At 36.3% G+C, this 22274-nt stretch overlaps 1 protein-coding gene across 4 annotated transcripts in view; it reads left to right on the forward strand.

Annotated features, from left to right (window-relative positions):
- The first annotated feature begins 549 nt into the window (after positions 1-549).
- The window catches only part of LOC131074562 (superoxide dismutase [Mn], mitochondrial), a 77029-nt gene continuing 55304 nt past the window's right edge, over positions 550-22274 (forward strand). For all 4 annotated transcript variants that reach the window (XM_058011199.2, XM_058011201.2, XM_058011200.2 and 1 more), the window contains exon 1: positions 550-1098. In XM_058011199.2, coding sequence (XP_057867182.2) covers positions 813-1098 — 286 coding nt within the window. In that variant the 5' untranslated portion in view covers positions 550-812. The remainder of the gene's footprint in view (positions 1099-22274) is intronic.

Below are 22274 nucleotides of genomic sequence, written 5' to 3' on the forward strand. Positions count from 1 at the left end.
AGCATACTTATTTCACTTGAGCATTGACAATGCAGATTTGGGTAAATTTATTTCATATTAGATAGTAGTTCTAGCACAATTGACAGATCGTGCTTACTTAATTGTATTGAAGAGGAGGCAAGGCATTTGAGTGTTTGCAAGGAGGATAACTTAATGATGTGTCTAAGCATACAAGTGTGTACAAACAAAACATTATATTAATTTTTTCACAAAGTGGTATAGGTTTGAAATTCAATAATGTCTAGGATTAGGGTTACAATTCAATCAGTATTAGAGATCAATTAAGAATATGCTTAGAATTCAATTAAAATTACAATTACATATAAGATTTGAGTTAGGGCTCAATCAATTTAAATGAAATAATTAGAAGAAAAGAAAATCAATGACCAAAAATGATATCTCTTCCTATCTTCTACATAAACTTCTCTAAATATAAATGTGCTAGTTCAAAAGTATTTAATAAAATATAATAAATCTACTACAATTAGAGTTTAAATTAAATTATTTGCAAAACTAAAAAGCAATCTAAATGTTCGAACACATTAGAGAATCCCAAGCTAGAAATTCCAGCCTATAGTGATAAGCAAAAGCTACAAAAATGGTTCATCTTTATTGTTTCCCTACACAGTACGCTTCTGATGAAAGACATTTTTCAACTCGCTAAGTAATTGTTTTTTGTTTGGCTAATTAAAAACCTCGAGAGCGTGGAAGGTTACAAAACGCCAATTCAGGCATAGAAGAGGCTGCGGAGATATTATTTGCAGCGTGCAGCGGCAAAGAGAGGAAGACGAGAAACGAAAATACAGAGAATAATGGCGTTATTGGCATCTTTGAGGAGAACAGGTGGCATTGGCCTCAAGAGAGGTGGACTGTTTACTAGAGAGATCCAGAGCTTCAGTTTACCAGAGCTTTCATACGAATACAGTGCATTGGAACCGGTTATCAGCGGTGAGATCATGAGTCTGCACCATCAAAAACACCACCAAGCATATGTCACTAACTATAACAAGGCTTTGGAACAGCTTGAAGAGGCTTCTGCTAATAAAAATTCCGAAGCCATTGTCTCTCTCCAAAGTGCCGTCAAATTCAATGGAGGAGGTAAGATTAAATTTAACGTTTTTAGTTCTGAATTTGGCTTTGTAGATCAGAGACCTTGGATCTTTTAAAGGACGAATGCTCCGGCTGTTAACTTTGGGGATAAATATCTAGGGTTTTGGAAACCTTGGGGTTTTAGGTACAATCTATGTAATAGTTGCTATCATGAGATAATTTTGTTTAAATATTACTAAACGCTGCTGGATCACATTGTTTACCGCACTTGACTTCCAACACTGTCTCTTGCATCGGGATAAAAAGGTAAGAAGCTAGTGCTTGACCCACATGTTGGTAACTGGTTTTTTACTTTATTCTTCTGAGGGTACCTGTTCAGACAAGATAGGAAGACAGATTGTCCCCAAATCCTAACGCTAACGAGGCTTGCCTGGGCTGTAGGCAGTGTTAAAGCAGAATAGGGATTTGAATTTGGGTTTCCTCTACAGTATCCAATTTTCTATAATATCACACAGCCCTTTGAACTATCGTCATATTGGTAATTACATTACTAATTACAAGACATTTGTTCTAAACTCCTGGATAAGTTTCGACAGAATTTTAAAAGATAGCGGGGAATTAGGATATTTCAGATTTTCTAATAAATGTTAAAAATCTTTGGATCAATTAGAAAATATTCAAATCAATTAAAAATGCCATAATAGAACAAATTAGAGACACAAAACAGAACTGAAATTTGACAAAAACTAATTTGTTGTAAGAAAGCAAACTAAAAATGCACAATTTCACATCAAAACCAAAAGGAATAAATTTTATTCTCTCTCTCATTTCAAAACTTGAAAGATAAATGCAATAAATAGTTTTATATCTCTCTTTTAGAGCATGGAACTTTGACCATTCTATCAGGTACAAGAAATCACAAAGAGAGCCTCCTGTGGTAAGAATACTTACAGCTCACATCATTTCAAAGATTCTTCTACAGACAAAGAGTTCTGCTAGTCTCTACCCTCAAGTGTTTAATATATATTTTTCCTTAGGCAGTTCATTTTTAAGATATGTCGCTAATCGTTTCTGGAAGTGGCTGGATATTATGCTTCATAGAATATTTAAGCAATAAAATGAAAATGAGATGCTATATGTTTTTCTTTGAATGAAAAGCTATATTCTTAAATTCAAGAACAAGATAATGTTCATTTAAAATGATCTATTCATGAATTGAAAGACAGGAAAAACAATTTACATGAATCTGCATCCAGTTTCCAGCTACCAGTAGCATAACAATGCCTAACAAAAAGGAGATCCACATAATCTAAGATGGGACACTACTTAACCCACATAAATGCATTATGATAGACATTCTACAGTGAGATCATGAGGCATCTCTTTCAATCTTGTAAGCATCACAAATATCATTGAGGGCATCTCCCAAAACCCGAAAAAATAGATATGTCATTAACAGAGAGTAGATTTAATCATCATTTAGCTGAGTTGTCATAGCTGGCAGCCTGGCACAATGCCTCTTCTATATCCTATTCTGATCTCTATGGTCACCTGGCTGTCAGTTTCGGGAGATAACATTGGACTTTATTCACTAACAAGCTTATTCATCGTGGGTTGTTGGAGAGATGTTGTTTTGAAATTCAATATGGTTTCATCATTCAGCATTCCTCTGCTCAACATGTCATTAGAGTGACCTAAAGGCTTGGTCCACAGAGAGAGAAAGCCTGTACTTGGTACCATACAAATCAGTGTCTTTGAAAAATTTACAGAGGGTATGAAAGTTCTCTTTACTCTGTTTTTGTAGATTCTCATTACTGTTTTGTTTCTCAATCAAGTTATTAACTTGCACTTACCAAATCTGAAAGCTTTTTTCAGATTTCATCGAAGTCTGACTTAAGAGCAATGATGTAGTTATCACCCACAGGCTGTTTGAGATTTGCAGGATTTCAAGAATTGAGGATCAGCATTGGGAACAGGGGAAGGAGATAGCTGAATTCTAATGCTTGAAGTTGAAACCTTAGCAATAAAGGGTTTCAGTGCCTCCTTAATAGATTTGTTGTAGCATGGTGTAGACCTAAAGGCCGCCAATGATCCAGGTCTTGTTTAATTTGTTGACCATCACATTCTTCTTGAAAATAGTATTCTTGGGTCTTATTGGATTGAGATATCCCTGACACACTCTCAAAAGAATTCTCTGTTTCTTTCTAGAATCGTTATACTAATATGCATCCAAACTTTGAACAACAGAGAGATAATTAACCTTTGAAGCTCGTGCAGATTGAACACCAAGCATTTTGGAAGACTAATATCCTTGATTTAATTTTCAGCAAGATTCAAGTGTACAGATTTTTAGACAGACTTACGGCAATACAATGATACTGATCTTGTAATTGGTTGGCTGGCAATGACTGCTAAGTACAGAACAAATCATTGGCGTTGGAAGTTGCCAATCCACTCAGAGCTACCCCACGATATATAGAACTCCGCTCCAAATAGTCTTTGTCTGTCACGGCTGCCAATAGTTCTTCTGATAGGATTTGTAGTTTGTATATCTAATTACCAGTCTCTGGCTTTGCCCTGTCAGCGACAAAGGCAAAGACATGCCGTATTATCTTCTAGGCAATCAATACACCTCAGAACTGTAATTGTTGCAATTCCTCATCACAATATTCACTTGCACATCTCTCCACGACCCCCTGGTTTAGGCTACAGGTTTTCATCTAATGGACTTGCGTAGATGAGGCAGACCATCCAGAACCATGCATACGATGACAGATATTAGAATATAAACCTTTAGTCACAATTTCCTGATCACGAACGGCTTCCAGAATTAATGTTGGCTTTTCAACCTTCATCCAATTTCCACGACCCAGCTCATATACAAATATTAAAGAGCCTGTGAAATCTAGCACACTGACTATAATGTTAATCACAATTTAATTTATTAAATCAAGTGAGGGCTTCTCATTATTAATCGCTAAACATTAGAGAACCATGGCAACGACAAAATAAAAAGATTTCCAAATGCCAAAACTATAGAGGAATATAGAATCGGGCCTCACTATAATAATGTGCTAGAAAGGAGCGATATAGAATATAAAGATTACATGTGCCAAGCTCAGATGGACAGATGTGAATATTCAACTGCAGAAACAAATTATAATAACGTAGTTTTCTCAACAAGAAAATAGCTTTATTTCTGAAACAACATTTGATCCTTACAAATTTGTCTCCAGTGGAGACCTCACAAATTTGGCCCTGATGTAGAGATTTTTTCGCAAACCCACCCCTTTGGAAGAACTAGGTTTTCATCCAGCCCTCCTGATCACTGAAGGTTTCCATCCTCAGCGATTAGCTAATGCAAAGCATCAGACAAATTCAACAAATCAAGCATACCTTCCTTCTTCCATCCAGCCTCTTTATAAAGAACTCCAAGAAGCATCTAGAACATTGGGCCGACTTGGCCGACTTAAAAAAAATTCATATTTTGGAGAACTTTATTTTTTTAAGTGACAATAATAATATTTTATTATTTAATTAAATTAATTAATATTAAGTCGTCTTTTGAACATTTCTTTTATTTTTTTGACAACTTAATAAAAATCAATTTAATTAATTGTCACTAAAAACTGGGGACATGACATGGTTTGTGTGGGAGAGGAGTGGGTGTTTGCCACCTGAATTTTTTCAATTACAGGATCTCTAGTCTGGCTTTTCACCTTGTTTAAGAAGGGAAATTTTAGAGGATGTTGTGAGATGCACTGCGAGGAAGGGGACTTCTTAGCAGAGGGTGGGGATCATGGAAAGCCTTTTTTGTGTTCTTAAAAGACATATTTTGGGAAGGGAATATGTACATAAAGCAGAGACATTGAGTCAGTAGTTTTGTGACTATTTGGAAAATCATGACAGTTACATGTCACCTTTGAATGAAACACCTCTTTGATTTCTCTTCAAATTCTTGCACAAGATAATTCTTTTCTGTTTATGAGATATTTCACTTACCCTTCTAACATCTATTTATACATCTTCCTTGTTTGAGTACAGTCAAGCAGATGGTGGGTTCTCAATAATTAGATTTCTTCACATTATAGTCAAGGTATTCCATAATCATCTTCCTCTCCAAACAGAGATATTAGCATAGAACTTGCATCACAGGCTTCACACATGCAGAGTGCTGTTGAATTCAAGATTCCCCATGCATCCCTTGAGGCATAGCTCAGTATTGGAGTACAGGAAGCCTTTGCATACTGTCTGATGCCTAGTAATTTCAACATTGCATTTAGCCTCGATAGTCACTTAACCCATCATACAACATGGAACATACAATTCTTTGCAGAGGTAGCAAAACAGTGTCATATGCCACACATTCAGTCCATTACCAACTTGGGAAAAGTGAGTGGGAAGGGAATCGGCCAGATCAATATTCGAGGGTTTTAATTCCCTAGGACAAACACTTGTTATTTCATAAGAGAATTTGTATCAAAGGGATGAGAAGCATCAGTTGCAGAATGAGGTCTATATAGAGAAGAATCTACAGCGTTGTTATGAAGAAAAGGATTGAGTTACTAATAAAGTTTTCTCAATTCAGAAAACCCATTTTTGAATAATTACATCATCTATAAGAGAGGTACAACCACGTTACAAAGAAGGCACCGGAAGATTGAGCTGGCAAGGTTACAAAATGTGAAGAGAAGACTTACAAGTTACAAATAAACTTACACATCTCGAATCAAGTTGAATAATGACAGAAGAAATGTGATAGGTTTTGTTTTGTAACAATTTAATCATTTGCCAATTTTGAATAACATTCTAAAGGAATTGGTGTAATGCCCCCTATTTTCCAATAATTAAACACATCTCATCATACTTATTGTATTTTATTATGCATTTGTTAGCTCTAGGGAACAATTAGCATACATCATACAAGGGATAATCAACATAGCCAGGTCTAATCCCTAATCAATCCTAATGATCAATCTTAGCGGAGATTGGGAAGTATCTTTGTTAGGGCGCCAGAAAACCATCCTCCACAAGTAGTGCCTTTGTATGATGGAACACATGCCCATTCCACCACAGGCCTTATCCATTGCCTTTGTATGATGTAGCACATGCCCATTCCACCGCAGGCCTTATCCATTGCCTTTGTATGATGTAGCACATGTCCATTCCACCACAGGTCTTATCTATCTTGCGAGGTATTAATACTACCTTTCCCTAACAATTCCACATCCAATCCTCCATGTGGGGCAATAGGTAAAGATTAAGAATTCGGACCAGTAATATACAAATGTATCTTGTATTGCATGTGGTCCCTATTAAATAATTCAACATTGATTATATAATTCGCTATGTTGATATAAATAAGCATATTCACAAATAAACATATTCAGATGTATATATACATATTTATACAAGTACATATACATATACTTATACTCATGTCTAAGTTAGCAATACAAATAGATATACTTATACATATACATATACTTATACTTATACTTATACATATACATATACTTATACTGATAAATATACATATACTAGTAGATAGGCCTATATATTTACATATATAATAAACATATACTTATATTCATGATTACTCCATATAATGGATAATTATATTTATTTATCATTCATTTATTTTTAGTACTTAAATTAGCAACTTATATTTATGAACCATAATGCACACCACAATAATGTTCAGAAATGGACGTCTGCATAAAAGGCCAAATGCCTATATTAATGCAGACTTCCCGTATGATGGCTGATTCCAGATTTATCCTTGATCGATCTGCCTTTCCCAGCTCTAATCAATGCTTGAGTGTCAATTCTTATTAACTGCTCTTCTATCTTATCTGATTGATGGTGATGTCACTAGATGCATTTGATTCCTTTCCTTTATATCTCTCAATATGAGGGAGAGGTCACATCTCTTCATCATGTTCTTATTGACTGCTCTTCTATCTTATCTGATTGATGGTGATGTCACTAGATGCGTTTGATTCCTTTCCTTTATATCTCTCAATATGAGGGAGAGGTCACATCTCTTCATCATGTATGCCATTTGGCAATAGACACACCCTTTCACCATTAGCACCCTTTGAAAGAATGCAACTATTTTTTATTTCTGCCCTTTGAAAGGGGCCCAACCTTTCACAATCAGATCTACACTTCTGATTATCAAATTATCCCCCCCTCAAATGAGGTTCTTGTCTCCCTTTTATATCTCATGTTTGAGGGAGACACAACTTTTCACTTCATGTCTTTGGACCATTCTCAACTTAATTAAATTGAATTATATTCTTTTATATTTTAATTTAATTTTTTAATTTTTTATTCTTCTGTATTTTAATTAATTATGATTATTTATTATTAAATTCTATTTCAAAGTGGTGACATGACAATTGGTTTCAAGTCATGGAAGAAAATGAGTTATAATGATCGATAGTCATAAAAAAATTGGCAATGCATCAGAAGCTTTCTTGAAGTAGAAGTAAGACCCAAGAATGTTGGTATTGATTGCATCAGAGAGCTTTGTCACACAACCACAACTCATATTGCAAAATCTACAAGAGAATAGCTTCTTAAACATCATTTCAAGCAATCCACCTTCAAACATGTAGAGTATGCATCTCAATGACATTTCCTCGGCCAAAATAGGGACCTCCCTAGTAGGGGACATTTTGGGGACTTGAGAATGGGTTGGAAACATCCTTATGTTGTCCTCAATTTTTTATTGAAATTGGAAATGTCTTGGGGGCATTTGTGAAAATCTCCGAAATGGTGAGGTACCTTACAACTCAGCAAGTTTTCATTTCATTTTAAAAAACAGAAAAGTTGTGGCCCTCCACACCCCCTTACATAAAACCTAAACCTAAAAACAACATTATGACATTCTAAACCAAAAAGAGAGCTCATTTGTGCATTTGCAAATTGTGAAGAGAAGAAAAAAGAAGAGCACATCTGTGATAAACCAAGTAAAAGAGGGGAAGAGAAGTGAGGAAAAGGCAAAAGAAGACCAAGTCTCTGTTGAAATGTAGCTAGGTCGAATCCCTAGCGTAATTAATCTTAATGTGGCCCTTGGCCTTAAAATTAATTGTATTGATATAATTGATTAATGTTTAGGGCTGAGCCCCAATTTGGATAGCTTGTAATTGGGCTGGGCCCAAATAGATATCAATGTAACTTGTGAATGTTAAGGGCAGGCCTTATTTGGACGCTCAACTTACGTAACTTATAATGGTTATGGGGCAAGACCTATTCATTGCGTAACTTGTAATTCAATAGGTCGGGACCTATTGAATATGTAACTTGGGGTAGGTTCTATGTAATTTGGCACCAAGGCCGACCTAGGCATAAGGGTTAAAGGCATGTATATAAAGGAAGTGACTTGAGGTCACAAGACATAGATAATAGCAAATGTGATCTGCACTACTTCAAAGGTCAGTGAATTCAGTCACAAAGTCAGCAAGCTAATCATAGGTGCCAGCGAATCCCATCTAGAGGTCAGCGAACTCCTTCTAGCTGTGAGCGAACTACTAGTCAACAATCTACCCTTGTGTTTTGATCTGCAATCTTCAGCAAGCGAAGTAGAGTTACAGCCCAACGAACCCTATCAAGACTGAGCGAACATCTTGCAAGGCTGAGTAAACCTCATACAAAGACAACGAACTCAAATCTGGGCTGCCAAATTGAGCTACAGGGATTTGATTCTTCAAATTGTTATATTTCAGATAAGTTGTGCTTGTGCCCTAGAAGGCTATATTGTAAATCTGCTTTGTGGTTAATATAATACAATCTGAGATAGTTGTTGCTGGGTTTTTCACCTCCAAGAGGGAGGTTTTCCCAAGGTACATGTGTGTTATGCGTATGATTTACTTTGCATTTTGACTTTTTGTTCTATACTGCTAATTTGATTGCTAAAACTAACATGGTATCAGAGCGGGTTCCTTCTATAAAGCCTAACAGCTTGAAGGTAGATCCTGTATTCTTTTTGCAGACTAGGGCTGGAGAAGTTTAATGTGAATGATTGGGAATCGATTGTATCAAATAGTTCTACAACAAAATAATGACTTGAAGATTGAGGGCATCGATGGGGCCGTAACAAGAGTATGAAGGCTTCAAATAAAATCTTAGAATACATGTGTCCTTATTCCTCTACTCTCTTTTGTTTACTTCTGTTAAGAAGGGTTCGCTTAGTTTGAGGATTTGTATCTGTTTGCTTTGTTGTTATTGGTATTAGTTCTTTTAGTTGTAACCCTAGTTTGGGGTCTTAACTAGAACACAAGGTTTTCTTGTTTGTTAACTATCTCATCAAAGATATGTTGGTTTTGTGCATATGTTTTCTTCTAGCTTCAAATCCTAGTATTCCTTGTATTTTATTAAGGGTTTGTATAATTGTCATCCTAGGGTTTGTGACTGTCACCCTAGTTCAAGCTTTGTCTTTGTGTCAAGAATTTGTTCCAACACTAGTTCGAGTTATGGAAGTTGGTATTCAGTTATTCTCTATTCTAAGTATGCATACCTCAACATTATTCTTAACCCCCCCAAATCCATGATTTGCTATGAGGAATATGCAATGATCCAAATATCAATGATGTTATTGATCTGAATATTGATGATGCTTTGATGCAGTGGTCTGAATATATCATAAAGTTGGAAACATATAATATATAGTGGTCTATTCTTCTTCATTCATCGTGACACATATACTTGGTATTAAGTTTGTATGGGGAACACTCCCTATTACATTTTGAAGTAAACGCTTATTAAATAGTAATGCTTGATTAGTTTCTGCTTTCTTTTCATTAAAGCAGAATATACTTGAGACTTTGTTCAATTTCTTGATGATGAAACCTAAGAACAACGCAGAATAAAAGTATCTAACCTATTGAATATACATTATTCATTTAGAATGATGCGGGCGCTCCCACCATGGAGATTTTGTGGCCTCAATTCTTTTTGGTATTTATCAATCATATGTTTGTGCTCAACTATACAATGTGTCTCTTCAATTGAGTGGTTGGTGCTTACATAATTATCTTGCATTCCTTCTGATTAGTTTTACGCATTGGCTGGAAAGACAACCTGGCTTATGTACACTGTTTTTCTGAAGACATACACTTGTTTTAGTTCTTTTGATCAGTCATTATTTTTGCAATTCAATAATACAATAATATGATTAGACGTGATCAACATATGACATTTTTCAGTTCTTTGCACAGGCGCGGTTATCTTACTGTTATTTGTTCAACAATTTATAGAATGTTGTGTAGTTTTATCTATGATTGAAGGTATTCGAATTGATCATATTATTTCACAGCGACCTCATTTAGGAAGAGCGATTGATGACTGTGAGCATCTTCATATTCCTTGGACTAGCGATGTACAGTTTGCTCTCATTGAGAAGTCAGTGGATATATTGACTCGAACATTGAATTCATCAACTAGAGAGAGCCCCCAAATTTGAATTACGACAATTCATAGGGTTGAAGGGTGAAGTTCCAAGCGACCCTTGCGTGTAACTCCAATATGTCGTCGCTGAGTTGAAGGTAGATGATATGTGATGGCAAGGGCCGAAGGCCACGCAGCCATCGGAGATCCATGAGCTTGAAAATGGTACAACTTAAGAACGTTGGTGGATTGTGTGGGAGTCTAGCCAATAAAGAGATAAGTTCTCTTATATTTGAATCATGTTCATGAATTTTCATGTTAATATTAATTCATTCTATTGGGATGTTGAATCATGTTTGATTGATGTTTCTCTTCAAGATAGTCTTGAACTATTATGCTTCAAGCTTCAGAGGGAGCTTGGGAATAGACATGAGAGCCTATATAAGCTTTTAGCTCATTCCTTCACTTGAGAAGATGGTTGAAGGTATGCCGTGTTCATAATGATTGTGCTATGGGTCCTTTTCGTAGAAAGTGAAAGTAAGGGAAAAGAAAAATTAACATTTCTGATTCTGACTTGTGAAAACTCATGATGGTTGCTTTCCTTAGTGGATTCTTAAGATTTGGTTGTCACAACTTTATATTAAGGATTAAGAGAGAGTTCTATGTTCCCTACAATCCTTAGTAAAATGCTTTGATGAAAGAATTGACTATTCTATAAGCTTAGGATTTTGTAAGCATGATGCTGATCCTATTGGTTTAATGTTGAAATGCTAATTCTGATTTACATACGATTTCTAACTAGAAAGAGTTAGTTTCAGAATTTGGAATAAAACTAGGCCTAATGCATTACTCTCTAGAGTTAGAAGTATGTCAAGGATCCAATGAATTGATATCTTGAATAATGGATTGCAGTGTTTCTACATCTAACTCTGATTTTGTAGATCCATTGGAGTACAAACCACTGATTGGATCCTTGATGAATCTAGTTAACACTAGATCGGATATTTGTTATGTAGTGAGTGCCCTCAGCCAGTTCATGAACATACTGAAGCATGTTCATCTTGTTGTAGCAAGCATATTTTGAGATATTTGCGAGGCGCAGTTGGCTACGGGTTGAAGTATCCAATCAACACTGTCATCACCTTGGAAGGCTACTTTGATTCTGATTGGGTAGGAAGTGTAACCGATAGGAAGAGCACTTCAAGAATTTGTTTCAGTTTGGGTTTTGCTGTTATCTCCTAGGCCAACAGGAAGCAGTCCTCAGTTGCATTAAGTACTGCAGAAGCTGAGTACATTGCGTCAAGTGTGGTGTCAAGAGAAGCAGTGTGGTTTCGCAAGCTTCTTGCTGGGTTGTTCGGACAACCTTGGGAATCCACTGTCATTCATTGTGACAATTAGAGTTGTATTAAGATGTCTGCTAATCCCATGTTTTATGACAGGTCAAAACATGTGGAAACTCGTTATCACTATATTTGTGATATGGTACACAGAAGTGCCATTCAGCTGAAACATGTCAGCACTGATTTTTAATTTTAGCAATCAGATTTAAACAGTATACAACAAAGATCAAAATGCAATGAAGAACAAAGACAAATCATGCAAATACCCTGGGAAAACCTCCCTCTTGGAGGTGAAAAACCCAGCCACTAATCTCAGATCTTTATTATTATGTAACACCAATATAATTTTACAATGAGATTCTCTGTTTGACAACAACCTAATCACAGTGATTAACCTAGGGCAAGCTGAAGTGATGAACTTATCTGAAATACAATTGTTGCTGTCCCAGAAATGAGGTTCGCTGATCTTGGAGTGATGTTGGCAGCCTTCAAGAATGATTCGCAGATCTTCAATGATGACTGCTATCACTAAGAAGTATTCACTGCCTTCAAGAAAGATCTTCGCTGACCTTAAGAATCACATCGCCAACCTTGAGGACTTGAATTGCTAGATTGAAGATCAATTCGCTACACTTGGAAGAACTCTTCACTGAAGACAATTTGCTGACTTTGAAGGGTAAAGTATGTTGCTGTGTTGCATAACCAAAATTTGCTATTTAAGAGATTTGCTTGAGTGATGATTGATTGAATTGAGATCTAGGATGAATCTTGTTATATACAAGATTCATCTTTTACATTTCCTTCAAGTCGGTAGGATACAATTTCATATTTTATTTTAGTGCCCAAATTTGGGGCATGTTTTACAATGCATAATGACTACGTTACATGAGTTTGGGCCCAGCCCTAAGTTCCATTTATTGCCTACACGTTACATATGTTTGGGTCCAGTCCAAAGCAACAATTTAGTGTACGTTACAAGTGACAATTAACTTTCTCCATGCTACATGATTGGATCCAGCCCAAAGTTCAATTTACATAATAGATAGTACATGTGTATTTTAATTGTCATTGACAACATTAAAATACAATAGATAGGTATCTGAGCTAGCTACTATTTCAACACTCCCTCTTAGCTAGGGAGGATATTTGCCACTTGTCATGATCCATTCATGACTTTCATCTTGCATTGTCCGCAAGAATGAATGTATAAGCTTCATAGAGTATACCCGCAATAAAACACATAAATATCATGAATTCATTTCATGATGCCCATCTTGCATTGCCTACAGAGGATGGAACCACCTTGCATTGCCTGCAGAGGGTGGAAGAGGTCTTACACCTCAACCTTCTCCTAGAGAAGGATACATTGTCACCTTGCATTGCCCGCAGAGGGTGGAAGAGGTCTTACACCTCAGCCTTCTCCCAGAGAAGAATACAATGTCACCTTGCATTGCCTGAAGAGGGTGACTCCACCTTGCATTGCCCGCAGAGGGTGGAAGGTGCAATCTAAATTGCATCACTACGATTGAGACTCCCTCTCAATCAATGCTGTGTTCTCCACGATTCCAAGCTTCTCTCTGAAGTACTCAAACTTCACTCGAGCTAGAGGCTTGGTGAGAATATCTGAAACTTGTTCAACAGTGCTGATATATTTCAGTTGGATGGCACCTCTTTGTGCCATATCATGAACATAGTGATAATGAGTTTCCACGTGTTTTGACCTGTCATGAAACATGGGATTATTAGACATTTTTAATACAACTATGATTATCACAATAAATAACAGTGGATTTCCAAGGTTGTCCCAGCAAGAAGTTTGCGAAGCCAAACTGCTTCTCTAGTTGCCACTCTTGAAGCAATGTATTCAGCTTTTGCAGTACTCAATGCAATTGAGGACTGTTTCCTACTGGCCCAAGAGATCATAGCAGAACCCAAGCTGAAATAAATTCCCGAAGTGCTTTTCCTGTCAATAACACTTCCAGCCCAATCAGAATCAGAGTAGCCTTCCAAATTGATCACTGTGTTGATTGGATACTTCAGCCCATAGGCAACTGTTCCACGCAAGTATCTCAGGATGTGCTTGGCTGCCACCAAGTGAACATGCTTTGGCTGGTTCATGAATTTGGCTAAGTGCACTCACTGCATAGCAAATATCTGGTCTAGTGTTAACTAGATACATCAAGGATCCAATCAACTGCCTATACTTTGAGGGATCTGCAAAATTAGAATTAGCTGCAGAAATACTCAACTTCTTTAAGTTAGTTTCCATAGGAGTAGACATAGATTTACAATCCATCATATCAATGGCATATTTTTTTGACTAAGGATAAGATCTTTGCTATACTTCTAGTCCTAGACAATAATGCATTAGGCCTAGATCCTTCATTCCAAATTCAATGGATAATTCTTTCTTATATCTAATGATGAGACTATCTCCAACAATCAGAAATAAATCATTCACATATATATAAGAAACAGAATTAGCAGTTCACAATTGAATACTTTTAAAGTGAAGATTAGAATCAACATCATTCTTGCAAGATCCTAAACTAATCAAATACCATACAATATTCTCATACTAAGCTCAAGAAGTTTGCTTGAGGCCGTAAAGAGCTTTTCTTTAATCTGCACACATGAGATTCTCTATCTTGATTCTCATAACCTTCTAGTTATTCAATATAGACAACATTAAGAAAACAGTCTTTATATCTAACTTCCAGCCTGCAACATTAGCTATAGTGGTTCTAATATTAGTATATCTAGCAGCAAGAACAAATGTTTCCTTCTAACTATGAGCTACACATCTAGCTTCATATTTTCAAAAACTTCCATATGGAACATCCTCTTGATGTAATCAAGTCTCATGAAGATTGCATAATATAAGAATCAATCAAGGAAGTCAGCCATAAATCAAAGATGAGAAATGCCAATCTTTTCCTTACTTCACTTCTATGAAATGAACCTATAGCACAATCATTATGAACAAGGCATACCTTCAAGTGAAGAAACGAAGCTCCCTCTTAAGCTTGAAGGCATGGTAATTCTTGAAGAGAAGCATTAACATGATTAAATATCCCAATAGAATGAATTAACATGTAAACTGTAAAGTAACATATCTAGACTTCCACCATTGACAACATATGCCAAGATTGCTCAAAAGGATATTGCCAGTCTATGATCAACTTCAACCATAGTGTAAAGCTACACAACATTCTAAAATTGTTTTCCATAGTTGAATAACAGAGAGTTAGCTATATTAGAAAACTAAGGCAAGTGTATGACTTCAGAAAACATTTTACAAAATCCATAAGCAAGGTATATAAGCCTAATTGTCTTTCCAGCCAATGCGTAAAATCAGATATGAGTATCAACCACTCAAAAGGATACACATTGAGTTGAGCACAAGCGTATGATCGAAAGCTAACTTCAATAAGTTAGATACCTCAGTCATCTTAGGTCTCATCATCAAGAGAATACTTACTTCAAAGAATGTAATAGGTGGTATGCTTAAATTGAAGAGATAGTGTCACAATGAATATTATGTAAGGATGATGAAAGCCATGACAGAAAATGCATTAGAGCTAAAGGCCATCCTCTACACAAGAGGACCAGAGCAAGGTTATAATAACATCATAACAAAGAACATGAGAGCTTATTATGAAGAGCTGAAGAGAACCAAGTGTTACACAGTCACAACCCTACGTGCCAACCTTATCCAAACATAAAATAGAGCAGAAAATGTAGTCCATACGATGTTAAGAGATTTGATACACCATAAGAGTATATAATTCCAGAGCAGATAGAATACAATGCATCAGAACTATGCAGCAAGTATCATAAAGGATCAAATCATATATGAAGATAGTAAGGTCAACATTGGGCATCGATATTAAGTAGGATGTGTATGACACCAATGACTGAGGTTCCATGTTTCTGAATCTCCTATAAATTTATTCATCTTTCTATTTGATCTTGCTGTTATATCCATCATAATACTCCTAGATTTATATATGAATACACATGCTGAAGTCTTAAGTGCCAAGGACGTATTTAGATCAATGCATCAATTTGGATCATTACATATTTATACCAAACCACATCAAATAGGTTGAGAGATAAACATACTTAAAATAGATTAGAACAAATTTCAATAGTTCAAACTGGATTAGAACAAATTCTTAACACAAGAACAAGGCTCGAACTAGGGTGATTGTTCCAAGCCTTAGGAAGAAAGTTAGGCAATACTAAGATCTGAAAACAAGTGCACAAACCGACAAATGAAAGCGCCCTCAGATGAAGTAGTTAACAAGCAAGAGAACCTTGTGCATTAGATAAGACACTAATAACAATAAGGTAATCAGATGCAAATATCTAACTAGGTGGACCCTACAATTGAGAATAGAGGGATGAGAGCACCTGAAATCTTATTCTTGCTATCGTCCCATCGATGCCTTTAATTTGTCAAGCAGACATTGCTGTTGAACTTTCTGATTCACGGTAGACTTCTTGAATTGCTTTAGCTCATTCAGATCCGAAGGCTCAGTCAGATCCTTATCTTTCACAAACTGTAGTGGACAACTAATAATCTGATTATTTAGAATGAATTTAAAGCTCTGATACCATGTTAATTTTAGCAATCAGATTTAAGCAATAAACAACAGAGATCATAATGCAATGAAGAACAAATACAAATTGTCGTGCTCTGTGAAGTGTACCTGTAGCTGCAAACACAATGCACTCAATAAATCATTACAAGCATGGTTAGAAGATTTAAATCAAAGAAAGACAAAACCATAGCTAATCGACTTATTGCCTCCTAGTAAATGCGAGTATGAAAAATGCTCTCAGATCTTAGTATGCAAATTCTAGTGACTTGACTTCACTTGGATGGAGGATTTGAATGATGAAAATGCATGATATAGCAAAAATAGCATGATTAAGCTACATGAATGATTGATCTAGCATGATTAAGCTAAGATTTAAGCTAAAATTGAGCATGATAACATTGCTAAAACTGATAAACTATAAGCTAGATGCCTATAATAACAATGCATAAGATGAGAATGAGATGGGATGATATGCAAAAATCATATGAAATTGTGACCCATATTGCTCTAAAATGAGGTCTATTTATAGGATTTCCCAAGGCTAGGGGTGAGGTGGCAAGAATCAACAGTCAAGATTGATTTGAAGATATCAATGGTTAAATTGGAGGAAGATGGCAAAGGGGGTTGGTTTAAAGGGAACATCTGTCATCTCTATGGTGACAAGTGTCATGAGGCTTCTAGAAGAAGTTAGATGAAAGGGAACACTTAGTGACAAGTGTCACAAAGGTTCTAGAAGATGTTGGATGAAAGGGGACATGGTGGTAGGTAGAATGGGTTAGGTTTAGGAATGGTTAGGTTTAAGAGTGGTAGAAGTTAGGAGAATTTGAATTTAAAAATTCAAATAATAGGAAAAGGATAATTAATCTCAACAACTCATAATTGATTTGTTTTAATTAATTAGGGGATTAGAAGAAATGATTTTGGATGAGGGAATTAATTAATTAAAGGGGATGAAATGAACCTATTAAGTAAATCCTTAGATTTATTAATAAGTAGATAAAGGGGAAATTTAATCAAATTGCTTAGTGAATTCAATTAAATTGGGAAGGAGGATTAATTAAATAATTGCTTATTTAATTAATTAGCTTCAGACCATTTTTAGGTGTATACATTTTGCTCCTCTTTGAAGCGAGGTGTGATGACGCGTTGATTCAAAGAATAATCTCATTTTGATGCTGATATTGATTTGATAGGATGCCCCAACTCTTGATTGCTAAATTCTGGTATGATGATACCCCCTCGAGAGATCAATTGAGATAATTGATCTTTGGAGTTTTTGCGAGATTGATATCTCGACAGATGTGATGTGATTTCTGCAACTGTGATTGATGAAAATGCGAGTTCTTCGATTAGTTTGATGGCTTAGATGGATAAGATTGAAAAATCTTGATTGATTAGATTCAGTCTGGTTTCAGGAAGGATTCATCCTGTATAAGACAACGATGATCAAAGCGTCTGGCTTCGGGAATGATACATCCTGTTAAAGACATGATCCAAATCGATTAGGTTTGATTGATTGATTTGATTTGATAAGGTTGATTAGATAAATAACTGATAGCTTGTTGATAGCAAGTTGCTGAAATATTTGGATATGCTGATTGTTGATTCTGTTGAGAGAGATAGCATAAGATTTGGGCTAGGTCGATAATATCATGAGAGAGATGTGAGTCATTATTCTGATTGCGTATACACTTGTGATGATGCTTTGATGATTCCTGTGATAGATTTAACCTTGGATAAAAGGAGCTTGTAAGATCCCATGCAAGAATGAAATGCAAGCTAAAATGCAATGGAATGCAAACTATGACCGGACCAGTCACTGGATTATTTTGCGTTTTGTCATCATTGAGCTTTTGAAATGTGGGAAGTGAGTGCAAACATCGATGGTATAATTAAACCATGATGACCTAAGCACTACTTTCCTGGATTTTGATATAGCAAGTTAACACAAGCATCGAGGTATAATTGAACCGAGATGACCTGAGTGTTGCTTGCGTAAAACAGGCAGTATTAATCATTTCAATACGCAAATTGGAAATGTCTTCAATGATACTTCGATGATCATGTCTCGAGACAAATTTGCACATATTAATGATTAATTTTCAGACAATAGACAAGAAAAAATATCATGTTTCTTCCTTGTTCCTCTAGTTAATGACATCTTGGAGTCACTCAGAAATCATGATAGCGAAAAGCAATATAGAAAAGTTGAACAATCATGTTACAATCATTATCCAAAAAGATATTATCCACTGAAAAGTGTGTGATGTGCTTAGATTGACTTCGTGATAGCTTGATAGTTGATAGTTTGATCTTGTGTTCAATGTTGGATGTGTCTCAGTTTTCGCTTGATAAGAGTTGTCTAACTGTTTGTTCTACCTATTTGATTAAGCTCAAAATGATCAAGAGATTTGCCCCCAACTTGGTGTAGGATTTTGCCCCAAGCCTAGAAACAAAGTCGTAATGATATATCCAATGATCCGAACCATGGTAAGAAGCCACCTAGGATGTCTGTGTATGTATAAAGGCTTAATGATGCATATGGATAGCGCTGATAGAAGATGAATGAATGCAAGCGAAAAGAAGCATGAACTAATAGATGAAAGAGCTAGCTGACAGATAGCGCCTGTTTGCCAAGTTTTCACCATCTGTTTTTATTGCACTTTTTCTGATATTTGATTTTTTTTGGATTTTCTGCTTTTCACTTTTTAGGAGTTTTCTGCTTTTTCACTGGTTTTGATTTTTTTTGCTTTTTCACCGTTTTTGATTTTTTTTGCTTTTTCAGACATAAAATTTCTTTAGGTGCATGCTATTGATAGGTTCCTCGAGCTGATTTCCATCTTGTGTTGATAGTTGATATGCTCCTGATCCAAATACTGCTGTGACCACAAAGGGACCTAACCTGTTTGGTTCAAATTTTCCTTTCTTTTCTCGATCTGCCTGGTTGCGTGGATTTTCCTTTAGCACTAGCTCTCCCACTTGAAAGGTTCTTGGTTTAACCTTTTGATTATAGCTCCTGCACATTCTTTGCTGATATACCTTTAGATGATCAAAGGCACTATGTCTGTGTTCATGGATCAGTTCTAACTTTTGCAGTCTAGATACTCTTTGTTCTTCATTTGGGATGAGACCTTTTAGTGATACACGTAGAGAAGGTATCTCTACTTCGATTGGCAATATGGCTTCTGATCCATATACAAGAGAGAAAGGTGTGGAACCTATCGTCGTGCGGATACTGGTGCGGTAAGCCCATAGAGCAGGGTTCAGTTGAATATGCCAATCTTTCCCAGCATCATTCACTGTCTTTTTGAGGATTTTCATAATAGTTTTGTTAGATGCTCCTGCCTGCCCATTTCCCTGTGGATAATATGGTGTGAAGAATCCGTGCTGGATTTTGAACTTCTCACATAACTCTTGTACGTCTTGATTTTTGAATGGTCGCCCATTATCAGTGATAATGGTCATTGGTATTCCAGAGCGACAGATGATATAATTCAAGATAAATGCAGCAATTTGTTTTCCTATGATGTTTATGAGAGGTATTGCTTCAATCCATTTTGTGAAATATTCAGTAGCTACCAAGATGAATTTGTGTCCATTAGATGAGGAAGGATTTATCTTTCCTACCATATCAAGTCCCCATCGACAAAAAGACCAAGATGTTGCTAAAGCATGTAGTTCTTGTGCTGGTGCATGGATTAAATTCCCATGGATCTGACATTGTTTGCATGTTCTTGCTATTTTAAAAGAATCTCGTTCCATAGTCGACCAATAATAGCCCAAGCGTATGAGTTTTTTCGAAAGGGTAAGACCACTTGAATGAGTGCCACAAATGCCATTATGGACTTCATGTAAGGCTTTCTCAGATTCTTCTTGTTCGAGACATCTTAAGAGAGTACCATCTAGACCTCGTTTAAACAGGGTATCCACGACGAGAGCAAAATGGGAGGATTGGCGAATAAAGTGTCTCTTTTGGTTCTTCGATAAGTCGAGAGGTAAGGTGTTGTCTTTCAGGTATGTGTAAGTTTGGATATAGTGGGAGGAATCGTGTCCAATAAGTTGACAGATGGTTTGGGAATTAGGACAATTATAGGCGGGATGAAATAACTCTTCAACAAGGAATTCATAACGCTCTTGATTTTCCTGTGTCTGCAATAGAGAAGCAAGTGTAGCCATGGCGTCTGCTGCTTTGTTGTCATTTCTTGGAATCTGTTCAAAAGTTATTTTTACAAAGTCTTTCTTGAAATCATCCACCATCTTTTTGTAAGGCATGAGTTTGTCATCTTTTGTTTGATAGTCATCATTGATTTGATTAATGACGAGCTGAGAGTCTCCAAGGACTTGAAGTTGTGTAATGTTCCATTCTACAACCATTTTGATACCTGTTACCAATGCTTCATACTCTGCGGTATTATTGGTGCATGGAAAGCTTAATTTGTATGCTTTTGGTATTGTATGCCCTTGTGGCGTGATGAATAGAATTCTTGCTCCTGATCCATGTTGTGTTCCTTTATTGATGTCTGCTCCTGGACTGATATTCGGGTGATGTATTGTAAGATATGGATCGAACCCTGGAATGTGTACATATGACCAAGTAAAATTGACTTGCCATCTTTTGAATGGTTTCAAGTATTTTTGTCTTGCTAGTTCTGATAGAGAGATTGCTGGATGTAGATCAATTGTGCCAATGATAGTTGCCTTTGCTGGTGCTATTATGATAAATAACTTCTCTTGATAACATTCAGGTAAGGTGTCAAATCTCCCATCTTCCGGCGCCTCGAGGAGGTTTTCGCCGTTAGATGCGCCCTTTGTTTTTACTTTTTCTCGGTCTAATGTTGCCAATAAATGGTTTTCAGCATTAGACCTGATATTGTTTTCTTTATTTTCACTTTTGCAACTAGGAGATTTAACACCCACTTGACTCAAAGATACGTTAGTGGAATCCCTGGTGAAAGTTGTTGCGGGTTTGATTTCATCAAGATATAAGGATATGGCATGGTCATTAGGTAAGGTATCAATGTCAGTATGTCCTTTATTTTCCCAGTCCATAGGTTCAGGATAGCTTAAGGATAAAGGATCTTCAGGTTGAATAGTTTCAAAGATATTAGGGGTCATGATAGAGATGTCAGAGCTTTCAGTATTTATTTCGATATCTAGAACGATACTCTCGTCGGAATGACCTCGTATAAGAAAATCCTGATCGTCTACGGTTAAGTCCATGTCGGTGGAATGTGATTCTGATTCAAGTGGGCTAGTTCCTAACGTTTGTCCTCCATATGTGTGAACTACATCGGCTACTATATCTGCTTCTTTATCCCTTTGAATTTGAAGTTGCTCTTGTTTGTTTTTCCATGATAGCAAATATTCTCTGTTCCCTTGATCTTTCAGCTGCATTTGTTTTTCCGTGTTTGACATTAATTGATTCAAATGATTGTTCCTTGGATTGTGTGCTTGAAGCTGCTACCTCTCTGTTATGTAGAACAATGACCTCTTGAGCTGATCTCAGATTACTACAACACTGCAATGGATTTGAGACTGCTGAGATAGTGGTTTCATGTCCGTTGTATGGAAATTTTAAGCACTGATGACCTGTTGATAGTATAGCCTGCATGTCTTGTATCCATGGTCTCCCCAAGAGTATGTTATATGTTAGGTCCAAGTCTAGAACTTGGCATGCTGTATCTTTTTGCAAGGGTCCCATTGTGATGGGTAATATCACCATTCCTTTAGATGAATGCTCTTCTTCATTATGTGCTTTGAATTTTATCTTTTTACGGGGATCAACTGCATCTTTTGAATAGCCTAGAGCACGGACAAGATTCATAGAGCAAATGTTCAAGCCAGCTCCCCCATCTATTAGGACACGTTTAACAAGCGTTCTATT

The sequence above is a fragment of the Cryptomeria japonica genome, chromosome 3 (genome assembly GCF_030272615.1).
Source record: "Cryptomeria japonica chromosome 3, Sugi_1.0, whole genome shotgun sequence".
Lineage (NCBI taxonomy): Eukaryota > Viridiplantae > Streptophyta > Pinopsida > Cupressales > Cupressaceae > Cryptomeria > Cryptomeria japonica.